Source organism: Lipophrys pholis (genome assembly GCF_963383615.2).
Source record: "Lipophrys pholis genome assembly, chromosome: 19".
In the NCBI taxonomy this organism is placed as follows: Eukaryota; Metazoa; Chordata; class Actinopteri; order Blenniiformes; family Blenniidae; genus Lipophrys; species Lipophrys pholis.
In genome coordinates, this window is record NC_137647.1 from 4,114,900 (window position 1) to 4,128,121 (window position 13,222).

The 13,222-nt window shown below is 50.0% G+C and overlaps 1 protein-coding gene across 2 annotated transcripts; it reads left to right on the forward strand.

The window, feature by feature from the left end:
* The first annotated feature begins 576 nt into the window (after positions 1-576).
* Positions 577-13,057, forward strand: kpnb1 (karyopherin (importin) beta 1). Of its 2 annotated transcripts, none has more exons than XM_080487323.1 (22): positions 577-894; positions 1,757-1,815; positions 3,892-4,074; positions 4,170-4,370; positions 4,574-4,726; positions 4,821-4,880; positions 4,959-5,048; positions 5,129-5,239; positions 5,331-5,420; positions 5,504-5,728; positions 5,931-6,122; positions 6,210-6,340; positions 6,418-6,565; positions 6,694-6,765; positions 6,858-7,002; positions 8,188-8,270; positions 9,251-9,358; positions 9,662-9,805; positions 9,998-10,103; positions 10,390-10,504; positions 10,690-10,851; positions 12,306-13,057. In XM_080487323.1, coding segments are annotated over exons 1-22 (2,619 nt in total). In that variant the 5' UTR covers positions 577-854; the 3' UTR covers positions 12,307-13,057. The 2 variants fall into 2 exon arrangements, with proteins under 2 accessions (XP_080343449.1, XP_080343448.1); XM_080487322.1 differs by having other exon boundaries at positions 579-894; positions 5,319-5,420.
* Positions 13,058-13,222: the final 165 nt, after the last annotated feature.

The window sequence follows — 13,222 nt, forward strand, 5'->3', positions numbered from 1 at the left end:
GAAAGGGAGGCAAAGCTTTCAGGTATCAGGCTCCTCTCACAAGGAACCAGCTCCCAGGTTCAGTTAATGAGGCTGATACAGTCTCTACTTTTATTATCAGGCTTAAGACTTTTCTATTTAAAGTTGTGGTCAGTTAAGGATGCTTCAGGCCGCAATGGGCCATTTTCTAGTGAAGCTACTATAGGTTTAGAATGCTGGGAGACCTTCACCTATTTTTTTTTCCTCTTTCACTCTTCATACAGTGATTATTACATGTCACTAACTTTCTCTCTCGCATGCAGTCTGTCTCTGGTATTGTCTGGGAACAGCTCTGGGTCAAACCAGATGTTCTGGACCAAGTTACAGGGGGCACAGCTGAGCTTACAGCCACAGCACCCCCATGTGGACTTCGAATGAAATCATTTTTATTCATCTATGGCTACAGTTTTTACTATGATAATATATCAGTAGCACATTAATTAACTGGAATATAGTAAACTAAACGTATTCCTCCCCAGCTGTGGACATTTTCTCCAACGGTCCCTGAAGGCAGCACGTCATGCTTCCGGCGTCATTACGTCAGATATCCCTCCGCGGGAGAGAAACGCGCGGCCCTTTCCCTCCCGACAGCACGCGATGATCGGGCGGCGCTGAAGCTCGAGACGTGAGTCTGCTTACCGGCACTGTGAACCTCTCCTCGGACCACCGAGGGACCCTCCGCGCCCAGCGAACCCGCCCCGTGCCCGGCACCGACCGAGATCCGTGGAAGAAAATAATCCGGCTGTGGGCGCTGCGCGGCAACCGAACCCGTCCGAGTGAAGCCGACAGGCGGCCGAAAGTGTCCGAGCGAAGACGAGAGGCAGCCGCGGGACGGAATGGAGCTCATCACTATCCTAGAAAAAACCGTCTCTCCAGGTGAGAAGTGACCCGCACGGAGCGCTCTCTGTCCGGCCAGACCGCGGGGCAGCCTGCCGGGGCGTTGCCCGCAGTGTCGATGCGGCGGCAGGCTGCCCCGATGAGCCGGTGAAAGTTTGAAGCGGGGAGCGGGCTGCTAGCTCTCCGTGCTAACCGTGCTAACGCCACGGCCTGACGCCGCTGCTGACTTCGCACTATGCCGGGTTTCTGTCACACTCTTCCGGCATGGATCCCCGCTCCAGTGCGCTCGGCTGAGCGGTTGACGGGCTGTCATTTCCCCTTGGTGCCCGATGGGGCTCCTCGCGGGCGGGTGTGACGGCTGCACGCAGACGCTGGGGAGCCGCGACCCTGCCCATGCCTGATGTAGCCGCTCCGCTAGCCCCTTAGCCCGCTAGCGGTGATCATTCAAACTGTCGGCCGCCTTCTCTCGAGCCTGCCCCGGGTAACGTCACTTAAGAGACCCCGAGGGGTCAGAAAAGGGGTCTCGGGTGAGAGGCCACACCCGCCGCGTCGCTTTGAGCCGAGTTGGCGCGGTTTGGCCCGGACTACCGTCCGACCGGAAAACTTTGTCGCTCGAAACGTGTCCCGCTTTAGCGTGCTAACCGGCGCCGTCGCCTCACGCGACGCCGCCGCGGCCGTGAGCCAGCGACCGGAGAGGATGTCGGACACGACAGGGACAATAATAACAACAATGTGTGTGTTCGGTGCGGAGCGGCGGTTAAACCGGTCCAACCACTCTGGTCTGCCGCTGCAGTTAGCCCCGCCGTGCTAACTGTCAGCTAGCGTTACATTGAATAACCTCTGCCTCCCCCTCTCTCCTCCCTCCCCTCCTCTCACTCACTCCCCCCCCTCCCCTCCTCAGATCGGAATGAACTGGAGGCGGCTCAGAAGTTTCTGGAGCAGGCGGCCATCGAGAACCTGGTGAGTATGGAGGTGTCCGGGGCGGACAGGAGGGCGAGCCGGGCGGCAGCTGCACGGAGGCGGGCAGACGGCGGCCCGGAGAGCCGCTTGGAGCCCAGCCGGCTTCTGCTGCCTCCCCCTCCCCCTCTTCCCCCTCCTCCTCTTCCTCCTCCTCCTCCTCCAGTGTCTCTCCTCTCTCTCTGATTTCCTCATCTCATACCGAGAAAACTCAGTTCTCCCTCCTGGATCTGCAGGAGCTTCTGACTCATTCTTCACAGAATCAAAGATCCTTCTAATCTTTGGCTGTGATTTCAAGTCTTTCCTCAACATTTCTGCTTGTGATCAGACTAAACTTGTAGGGAAGTTCTCCTTGATTTTATGGTTTCCGATGGTAACTAAGGTTTGGTTGGTTTGAATATTTCTCAGTGTAATCAGATTACATGTGGTGACACTGTATTAGATTCTCTCCTCTCTGTGATTTTTAATATGAAAAGGTGTGAGCATGTTTCACAGGGGGGGGTTGGAGATTTACTGTGCCTGCTCTCCACCCTTCTACTTCTGCTCTTTGAGTTTCTGCCTGTAAAACCCACCAATGCCATTTTTACGATTTTGACTTCTTGTCATTTTCAGTCTGTTTTCCTGTGAAATTTACTGACTGAATCAACCTGATCGATGATTCTGAATCATTGAGGATGTTGATCACTTTCTGGCTGAAGTTCATTCAGGGTGAGAGGAGAAGTTAATTGTTAATCGGTCTTGGATCACATCAAGTTGTTTGGGTGTGTCTGAAGTAGAAGTGTATTTCAAATACTCAAATCTTAAATAAAAAAAAATGTCAGATACACACACACACACACACAGCCTGAAAAGAGCAGGAATAAAGACTGGTGGTGCGTTCAGTATCAGAAGGAATAAAGAGTGCTCGGCTGTGTTCCAAACTCGCCGGTATGTTGTGTCACTGTTGCCCTTTTGCCTGCTGCTTTGTGTCGGTACTCTGAGCTCTGTCGATGTAAACAAAGGATGAGGCTGACAAATCCAACTGGGGAGGATTCCTGTCAGAAAATGTCTTTGTGCTTCTCTCAGGTTCAGAATTACAAAGGCTGCATTTACACTGTCTGTGTAATGTGACCCAATTCCCCCCCCAATTTCTGTTATATGGCACAGGACTCAAATATGCTTTTGGACGATGTAAGCAGGAAAAAGACACGTGTTCAGATATTTTGACATTGGATACAAGCTTCATTTGTATGTGGAAATAAATCAGATATGTATTTGGATATGTGCCAATTTAAATGTGGCGTAACCAAGCTGATGGGATTTTCTTACATTGCATCTTTAATATCAAATCTGTGACCTATCTTATACTGTCACTGTAAAGAAATGAGAAGTATGGAGTTGATCTGACACAATGATCACCCGAGGAGGTCACATGACTTCTGCAGGAAGTAATCTTAACATAGATAAAATGCATTTTATCTATATGGATTTAAAATCCTGGCGATGTTTGAACTTTTCAGGCACTGCTATCCTACCATCAAACATACGTCATCATTAATGGCTTTGCGGTTATTGCTTGGCTCAGAAGTAGCCTGCAGATTTTAAAAACTACAAGTACACATGCGTGATGTGTTTAACGTTGAAGGCAAGTATAATCGCAAGAATCAGATATGGGTCACTTGATAAAATGCGTGTAATGGCACTGATCAAAAGATCGGATTTGGCTAGCGAGTCGGATCCGAGTATCAAGACTGAGTGTAATTGCAGCCTAATTGTTTGGTGGCTTCACAGAAACCAGCTGGAAGTTATGACATTGTGCTTGTTAAAGACTAGATGTTATGGGAATGTCAGCTTCTCAACACTAGTGGGAGCTACAAAGCAGCGGGGTAGATTATGATTTAGGGCTTCACAGTCGATGTTTAAACATAAATCGTAATAAGTTTTAGATTTCAGGTGGTATGAATTAAAAGGTTAATCTCTAAGTCGATAGAGTAATTGGTCGTCCGGAACAATTATTATTTCTCGTATCTACTGTGAGCAATTTTGTCTGATGGTCAAAGAAAACACAAATGTTTACACTCTTACCTCCTCTCTTCTCAGCCCACCTTCCTGGTGGAGTTGTCTCGGGTCTTGGCGAACCCTGGGAACACGCAGGTGGCTCGTGTGGCCGCCGGCCTGCAGGTGAAGAACTCCCTGACGTCCAAAGATCCCGACGTGAAGGCGCAGTACCAGCAGAGATGGCTCGCCATCGACGCCAACGCTCGTCGCGAGATAAAGAACTACGTAAGCCCCGCCTCCTCCCTCCTATCCGTGCCTCGCACCCCCGCTGCTGCTTCTCTTGTCTGCTATTGACGCGTGTCCGCCGTCCCGTTCGGTAGGTCTTACAGACTCTGGGCACGGAGACATACCGGCCCAGTTCGGCCTCGCAGTGCGTCGCCGGCATCGCCTGCGCAGAGATTCCGGTCAACCAGTGGCCCGAGCTGATCCCGCAGCTGGTCGCCAACGTCACCGACCCATCCAGCACCGAGCACATGAAGGAGTCCACGCTGGAGGCCATCGGATACATCTGCCAGGACATCGTGAGTCGCCCCGCCGCCCCGGGCTCAGGCCGCTCGATATAATGTTTACTGTGAGGTGTAGGTGACTCCCAATTGTAGCCATAAAGGTTTTCACGTGAACCTGTCAAAGAATCTGTCCATCAGAAGTGAAACCTGAGCGTTGGTGAAACTGACTTTCGTCTTTTCTCCTTCTACGTTGTCCCACCCGACCGCGACGCCTTCAGGATCCCGAGCAGCTGCAGGAGAACGCCAATCAGATCCTGACAGCCATCATCCAGGGCATGAGGAAAGAGGAGCCCAGCAACAACGTGAAGCTGGCCGCCACCAATGCGCTGCTCAACTCGCTCGAGTTCACCAAGGCCAACTTCGATAAGGAGGTACTGGGCCGCGGGCTCTGCCCCGCCCCCATCCCACCGGCGCATCACATCCCTGTGTGCCAGCAGAATGTCCAAAACGTGTTTGTGTTTACAGACGGAGCGACACTTCATCATGCAGGTGGTTTGCGAGGCCACGCAGTGTCCGGACACCAGAGTGAGTCCCGACCTCGGAGCGCACGCTTCCTGTTCTCACACCTGTCGGTCTCACATCACACCTGTTTGCTGCTTTCAGGTGCGAGTGGCCGCTCTTCAGAACCTGGTGAAGATCATGTCTCTGTACTATCAGTACATGGAGACGTACATGGGACCAGCTCTGTTCGCGGTGAGGAATCGTCTCTTTGGTCACCTGATAACTTTCACTTCAAGATGAGAGACTCACTGTGTTATTCATCTTGCTATCAGATCACCATCGAGGCGATGAAGAGCGACATCGATGAGGTGGCGCTGCAGGGCATCGAGTTCTGGTCCAACGTCTGTGACGAGGAGATGGATCTCGCCATCGAGGCCTCAGAGGTCTGACCGCAAATTCTGGTATTTGGTCTTTGGTGGTGGTGCCGCCATCTCACCGTCTTGCCGTCTCTCCATTTGACAGGCCTCGGAGCAGGGCCGGCCCCCAGAGCACACCAGTAAATTCTACGCCAAGGGGGCCCTGCAGTACCTGGTCCCCATCCTCACCCACACCCTCACCAAGCAGGTAGTGCCGCCGCCCCGGGCTCCCGGCAGCCGCCCCGCCGCCACCACGTGCCCGCGTCTGAGTGCCTGTCTCCATCTCCGCAGGACGAGAATGACGACGACGACGACTGGAACCCGTGCAAAGCCGCCGGCGTGTGTCTGATGCTGCTCGCCACCTGCTGTGAGGACGACGTCGTGCCACATGTGCTGCCCTTCATCAAAGAGCACATCAAACACCCGGACTGGCGCTACCGCGACGCCTCGGTCATGGCCTTCGGTTCCATCCTGGAGGGACCTGAGCTCAACCAGCTCAAACCACTCGTTCAACAGGTCACTAACCCACTCAAACCTCGAGTTATACTGGGTATTCATTAAATAATCGGCTCAAACCGCTGCTCTTGTAGGTTATTTGCTCACTAACCAGCGAGTTATTCAGGTGTGTCAGTCTGTCTAAACTAGTCACAGTGGGTAAATAACTAGTCCCTGCAGCGTCTGCTCACCTGGTTAACTCGTAGCCCCTCCCCCCCTGCAGGCAATGCCCACCCTGATCGAGTTGATGAAGGACCCCAGTGTGGTGGTGAGGGACACCACGGCGTGGACGGTGGGACGAATCTGTGAGCTCCTGCCGGAGGCGGCCATCAACGAGGTGTACCTCGCTCCACTGCTGCAGTGTCTGATCGAGGGCCTGGGGGCGGAGCCCAGGGTGGCGTCCAACGTGTGCTGGGTGAGTCACTGGGGGGCGCGGTCCCGGGAGGTTGCGAGGCAGCCATTTGTGTGAGCCTGTTCAGTACCGGCATCTCTCCGCCCTCAGGCCTTCTCCTCTCTGGCGGAGGCGGCGTACGAGGCCACGGACGCGGCGGAGGATCAGGAGGAGCCCAGCACCTACTGCCTGTCCTCGTCCTTCGAGATCATCGTCCAGAAGCTGCTGGAGACGACAGACAGGTGGCGCTCTTGAACCGCTCCACCTGCTGCCACTCGTTGCACTGTGTGCCGTCTAACGGACGTGCGTTGTGTTTCAGACCCGATGGTCACCAGAACAACCTGCGTTCGGCCGCCTACGAGGCTCTGATGGAGATCGTGAAGAACAGTGCCAAGGACTGTTACCCGGCAGTCCAGAAGACCACACTGGTCATCATGGAGAGGCTGCAGCAGGTCCTGCAGATGGAGGTAGGGTGGAGCTTACGCTGCTGTCTTCTCTGTAGCTATTAGAGTAATTCTGGTACTTTCTAGGAATAATTGTATTAGTACGAATGCACAGCAGCGAGAGTTGACCATGCGAGTTTGTGTTTCTGCAGTCGCACATTCAGAGCACATCGGACCGAATTCAGTTCAACGACCTACAGTCGCTGCTGTGTGCCACTTTACAGGTGAGACCGCTCGCCTGAGCAGGTAAAACCACCGCCCGTCAACGCGTGAACACCTCTGATTGTTCTTTGTGTGTGTGTGTGTGTGTTTTCAGAACGTGCTGAGGAAGGTACAGCACCAAGACGCCTTGCAGATCTCAGACGTGGTCATGGCGTCTCTGCTGCGGATGTTCCAGAGCACGGCGGGCTCCGGGGGAGTGCAGGAGGACGCGCTGATGGCCGTGTCCACGCTGGTTGAAGGTACCAACCGGTTTCTACTCGTACTTGGGTTACAGTTAACAAGAGCTACAGAGGTCCAACAGTAAACCCCTGTGGAACTCCGCACGGTGGAACGTCACGTTTCTAGAAACTGCATTAGATTGAAACTTAGGAATACCACATTGCGAATTAGCAGAAAAAGAAAACACACATTCTGAAGTGATGAGTAAAAATGAACTCCTCGTGGATCTTCTTTAGGGCTCTGTTTACACAACGTTTTAGGAGACAAGGCATTGTTTTTGCATTTTCATTTCAGAAATGTTTAAATGGCAGTACAGCTGAAAACGATGTAGCTGGCAAACCAGGCCACAAGTTGGCGCTGTTGGTTGTTTTACTAATAAAGCTTTACACATGCGTGGAGAGAACAATACCCTCTGAACATCAACAATGGGAGTAAACGGACACTTGTATACAGACCACCAAGTTGGATTGTTATTACGGTGACTGTCAAATATAAAACTAGGAGAACATGGAATCACGTCACTCTGGAGGAAAACATTGTTCCGATTGTTCATCTACTCGACTGTGTGAAGAACCGTTTACTCCAGCCATGGTTTGCCTAAGCAACAGCAGGGTTTCAGAAAAGTTGTGTTTTCTCCCAATGCCAGAGAGACAAAGTCGTAATGTTTTCTAAAAGTTGTGAAAATGTGTAAATGGTGCCTGAATGTCTGGGGAAAAAACCTAAAGCACGACAAAGCTGTCCGCCGCCTCTTAAGCCGAACAGCCAACGTTCCTAAAATGGCTCCAAACATGGTTTCCTCAAATGTTTGTGACAAAATCTTCATCAAAAAGACGTTCCTTCAATATGACGGACAGTGGAATTAAAACGGTTCACTTATCAAACCAAACGCATGCAGCAAAACCACATTTTACCACTGACGTACCGAAAGTAGTTCCTCAATCCATCAAAACAGAAATCGCTTCAGCTTCTCTAGAAAAACACATTTGTCACCATCGGCTTGATCCCCCTCCAACCAAGCTCACATTTAGTGCACTTTCTGTTTCTTGAAAGAATTTTCCCTCAGGAATAAATAAAGTACTTCTGATTCTCTTTTCATGGGAACCTTGTTGTTATGGTTTAAAATTGTTGACATCAGAATAAGAATGTGACGTCTGGTTGAGTCTCACTGTTCTGACGTTTCTCCTTCTTGTGTGCTTCTCTAACAGTTCTGGGCAGCGACTTCCAGAAATACATGGATGCCTTCAAACCTTTCCTGGGTATTGGACTGAAGAACTACGCTGAGTATCAGGTAGGAGAAGCGCCCCCTGCTGTCAGACCATGTACATTACAGCTTACAGTGTGTGACAATAGTCCCTCTACAGGTGAACTGTTGGTTTCTTTACAGAAGAAAGAATTTGCTTTAACGAGTCTCTAAAGGTTCTTTTTTTATTTTCCAGAAAGGAGAAATATGTTTGAGCAGAGCTGCATGATCAAAACTTATTCAGGCTGCAACTACTGAGTAATAATCAATCAACCACATACTTTATTTCTACATATTTATGGAACATTTGTAATGAGAGAATAAGTGCACTAACGCGTTACAGTTTCAATATTCAATTAAAATTGAAATAAACTTGACGTTTGGACAGCGTGTGAGAGCAGTAGTGTGTTTATAGTTCGACGGCATCATTTGAAGCTTTCGGAAATCCGAGATCAACAAACTTTCTTGAAGTTCAATTCGAGTGATCACAGTAAATAATTCAAATCTGGCTGAACATATTTAATGTCCCGTCATCTATGACTTTTTACAATGATTAGTTGATGACGACAATAACCGTTATGGTGGCGACCCTTACACTGGTGCCCATGATGGTTTCCATGGTGACGGTTACGGCTCTTTCATACTTTCTGCAGAACTCTTTGGACTTGTACGCTGACCACAAATGCGGTTCTGATAATCTCCAATTCTGGTGGCCGGCGTTCTCCTCCGTTCCTAAAGTTGTTTCTATTTCATAGCCGGAGTTCTGAGCCGTCTGGCTGTCTTAATATTCTTTTAATTTCTGATCGTTCAGACGGGAATACCGGCGGATCTCCTCACACAGTGGGCGTCCATTGTTGTTGATCGTTGCTCCGGTGTGTTTGCGGACGTCAGCTTGATCTCAAAAATTGAGCTGTGCTGTACACTAGGGATACAATTTAAAACAATAGACCTAAAACAAAATAGGGAACAACTTGAAAATGCAACTAAAACCTGAATAAAAAGCCTAAAAGGTGATGCTGATGTTTCAGGTGTGTCTGGCTGCGGTGGGCCTGGTGTGTGACCTGTGCAGAGCTCTGATGTTGAACATCCTGCCTTACTGTGACGAGATCATGCAGCTGCTGCTGGAGAACCTCGGGGTAAGGACCCTCTCTCTCTCTGTCTGCTGTGTGATTGGTCGGTGATGATAAACCATGCACCACGCTGATGCAGTGATGTGAACCTGTTTATCTGAGACGCTAATGTTAATAGAAGCTTCCTGCAGAAAGCTAAGTGGAAAGTTGTAGCCCCTTTATCTTCTACACTATTAATCAGGAAGTAAAACACTTTGAATGGGGGGAGACTGTTGCCCTCCAGATCAACTTCAGTCAGTGAGGCGTGATGGCGCCGCCTGCAGGTCAGACATTGACTCAACACGCTGAAGTTTATAAAACTGTTTGTAGAATGAGAACGTGCACCGGTCGGTGAAGCCTCAGATCCTCTCTGCGTTCGGAGACATCGCTCTGGCCATCGGAGGGGAGTTTAAGAAGTACCTGGATATCGTATTGGACACACTGCAGCAGGCCTCCCAGGCCCAGGTCGACAAGGTACGCACGCACGCAAGTGATTAGACCTGATGTATACACATAAAGCGTGACTAAGGATCTGTGATGAGAAATCATGCACCACTCTGACCGAGTGATGGATACCACACTCTCTGAGATACACACACACACACACACACACCGGGTGTGTTGCGGGCCGCGGCACGTCCAGCTCTCACTGTGTCCTCATTACAGACGGACTACGACATGGTGGACTACCTGAATGAGTTGAGGGAGGGCTGCCTGGAGGCGTACACCGGGATCATCCAGGGCCTGAAGGGAGACCAGGAGAATGTGCACCGTAAGACACACACACAAACACACTGATCAAGTGACGTCGGTTCCTCTTCCTGTGTGCAGCGTATCAGGAGGATTTTACGACGTCACAGATTAACGGGTCTTTTTCACCCTCAGAGCTGCAGTCTGAACAGACACTCTCACAGCACTGTGGTATTTGCGGGACCCCACACACACACACACACACACACACACACACACACACACACACACACACACACACAGAATGAACTGATTTAATGTTAAGGCCTTGAAAATGTCTTCAAATCTTTTTATTTTTCCTCCCACAGCTGACGTGATGTTGGTTCAGCCGCGGGTGGAGTTCATCCTCTCCTTTATCCATCACATAGCGGAGGATGAAGATCACTCTGATGGAGTGGTGGCCAATGCAGTTGGACTCATCGGGTGAGGCGGAGGAGGATGGTGTGTGTGTCTGTCTGTCTGTGAGGAGAAATCATGCACCACGCTGACCGAGTGATGGACAAAAACTTCTGAGACACATACACACACTCTTTCTGACTGAGCTTCCTTTGTATGATGCTCTGCACACGGCATCTGCCTGATGTGTGTTAATGTTGTGTTGCATTCAGTGACCTGTGCACAGCGTTTGGTAAAGACGTGATGAAGATGGTGGAAGTTCGACCGCTCATCAACGACCTGCTGACGGAGGGCCGACGCTCCAAAACCAACAAGACCAAGACTCTGGCCACCTGGGCCACCAAGGAGCTGCGGAAGTTGAAGAGCCAGGCCTGGTTAGAACACACACACGCACACGCACTGCATTTACATAAGATTGAGTAAGGATCTGTGATGAGAAATCATGCACCACTCTGACAGAGTGATGGATACCACACTCTCTGAGATCTTCACACGCACACCTGTCTACACACTTTGAGCTCTTCTCACTCAGTGACATCACTTCCTGTAAAAAACCAGAGGGTAGCGTTACAAATTGCTCGTATTTAATCATGTGCTCATGTGCTCACTCTTTCAGTATGAATGTCAACATTTTCGTTTTATTGACGCTGTAATTCCACAAGAGAAATGGTCACAGATACTCGAGCCCCATTTACACCTCTTGTTGGTTTTCGAGGCTCCGTTTACACACCCGTACTTGAAAACCACAGAAACTTTTTTTCCGAAACACTGCAACTGTGTATGATCACCATGGCCATAGTAAACAGTTCTGCACATACTCAGTAGATGGGCATTAGGGTCCTGTCCACATGAGCCTAAGCAATCATTTTTTCTCCCCCGGTGTGTAGTACATATACCAGGCCTTTAGGGGCGCTGTGACTCACCAAATGCACCAAAAATGCAAAACAAAAGACACTGGTAACATAGAAATATAGAAGTGGACTTCTGCTCTTTGAGAAATTCAACAAATCACTTTATTAAACCTGCTAGTATCAGTGGCTTCTGCAGCTCCAACATTGTTGTGGTTATTAGGTTACCGCAACAAAGGTGGAGAGGGGGGCGATGACATCGTTTTCCGCAGGTGTGCGTCTTTGACCGTCCATACCTGAAACCAGTTTTCAAGCTCAAAACGCCACCCCGTGTTGATGATCGGCCCAAGACGGTATATTTACATGAGGCGCTGTTCCCTCCAGAGTGTCATGACTCCCAGTCCATATTCTCCTGGGACTTGGTAGTTTTATTTTGACAGTCACCGTAATAACAATCCAACTTGATCGTCTGTCCACTAGAATGGCCACGTAATCTCATTGTTGGTGTTTATAGTGTATTGTTCTCTGCGTGTGTGGTTACATTACATAAACAAACAAGGGCACCAGCTAGTGGCCCAACGTGAAAACTGCATTGTTTCCGCCATCGAATGTAAATGTGAGACTTTTCTGAAACAAAAAACACAAGAACGATGCGTTTTGTTGAAACCAGGGCCTGAAGCTCACTTTATGGTGACGGTGCGTTCAGGTCGCTTCAGAACTTCGAGTTGTGTCCTGAGTTATAACGGTTCAATCAGACACTTCTCATTGGTTGAACTGTCCGAGCAGCCATCTTGGATGAGGCCCTGCTTCTCGCCCTGACAAACACTTCACCTGGTTTGTCTATTCTCTACATTAAATCATGGTTTAAAACAGGAAGTGAAATCATTCTGAGTAAAGGGTGAAGCTTACAGCACAGTCATCAGGTCAAGGGGAAGCTGAACACATCCTAACTGTGCCCCCCCACCCCCCCTGTGTTTCAGATGGTTGCCACGGCAGCACAGTTTGTAGAGAATCTGAGACATCCGACTGGAACGAGCTCGTGTTGTTTGTCGGTCGCAGAGCGTTTGAGCTGATGAATGTCTGTGTGAGAGAAAGAGAGAGAGAGAGAGAGACACGTGTGAGCGAGCGAGAGACCATGACATCCCCCTCCCCCCTTGGACAGGACTCTGACTCCCCACCCCCCTTCAAACAAACAAATTCCTCCCACGATCCACCTCTCTCGCCGTGTAGCTGGGCTCTCCTACGACATCACAAAGGCGTCATGGCCTCGCCGCCCCCCGCCGTGCCGGGGGAGGAGGTGATGACGAACCTGAAGAATCGGACTTTCTGGGAGCGAGCGGCGAGCCGAGCGACTCGGTGGACTTTTTCTTCTTCTGTGGAAACTTTTTTTTTTTTGCTCTTATTTTTATTTTTTCCTTTTTTCTAAAACTCGTCACTAAAATCGTAGAAGAAGACGAGACGGCGATCGCCGCCGCCCGCTCAGTTTCCCCACGCTCTCGTCCAATCAACGGCAGCACTAAATTCCCTCAAAACGAAAGCGGGGCAGCGTGCAGAGGAGTGCCAAACGGAGACGGCGAGCGCTGCGGGTGTGCGGGCAAGGCGGCTCGTGTTTGGGAACGGGTCACACACCATCTTTTGCTTGTTTAAAACATTCAGTGAATTGAAGACGTTTGTAAAAGGTTCTATTTTTCCATTGCTGATAAAGTGAAACAATAAAGTGCTATGAAACATTCCCCCGCCGTTCTTCCTGTCGTCTGTCGGACTCCTGGACTCGGAACTTTGGGACTCTGCTGATTGGACGCTGAACTTGTGGCTGCCGCCCACCAGTCGGCTTGTTTACTCGACGCCACAAAGAACCATCATTTTTTTCATTTTTTTTTTTTTTTCTGTCTTTTTT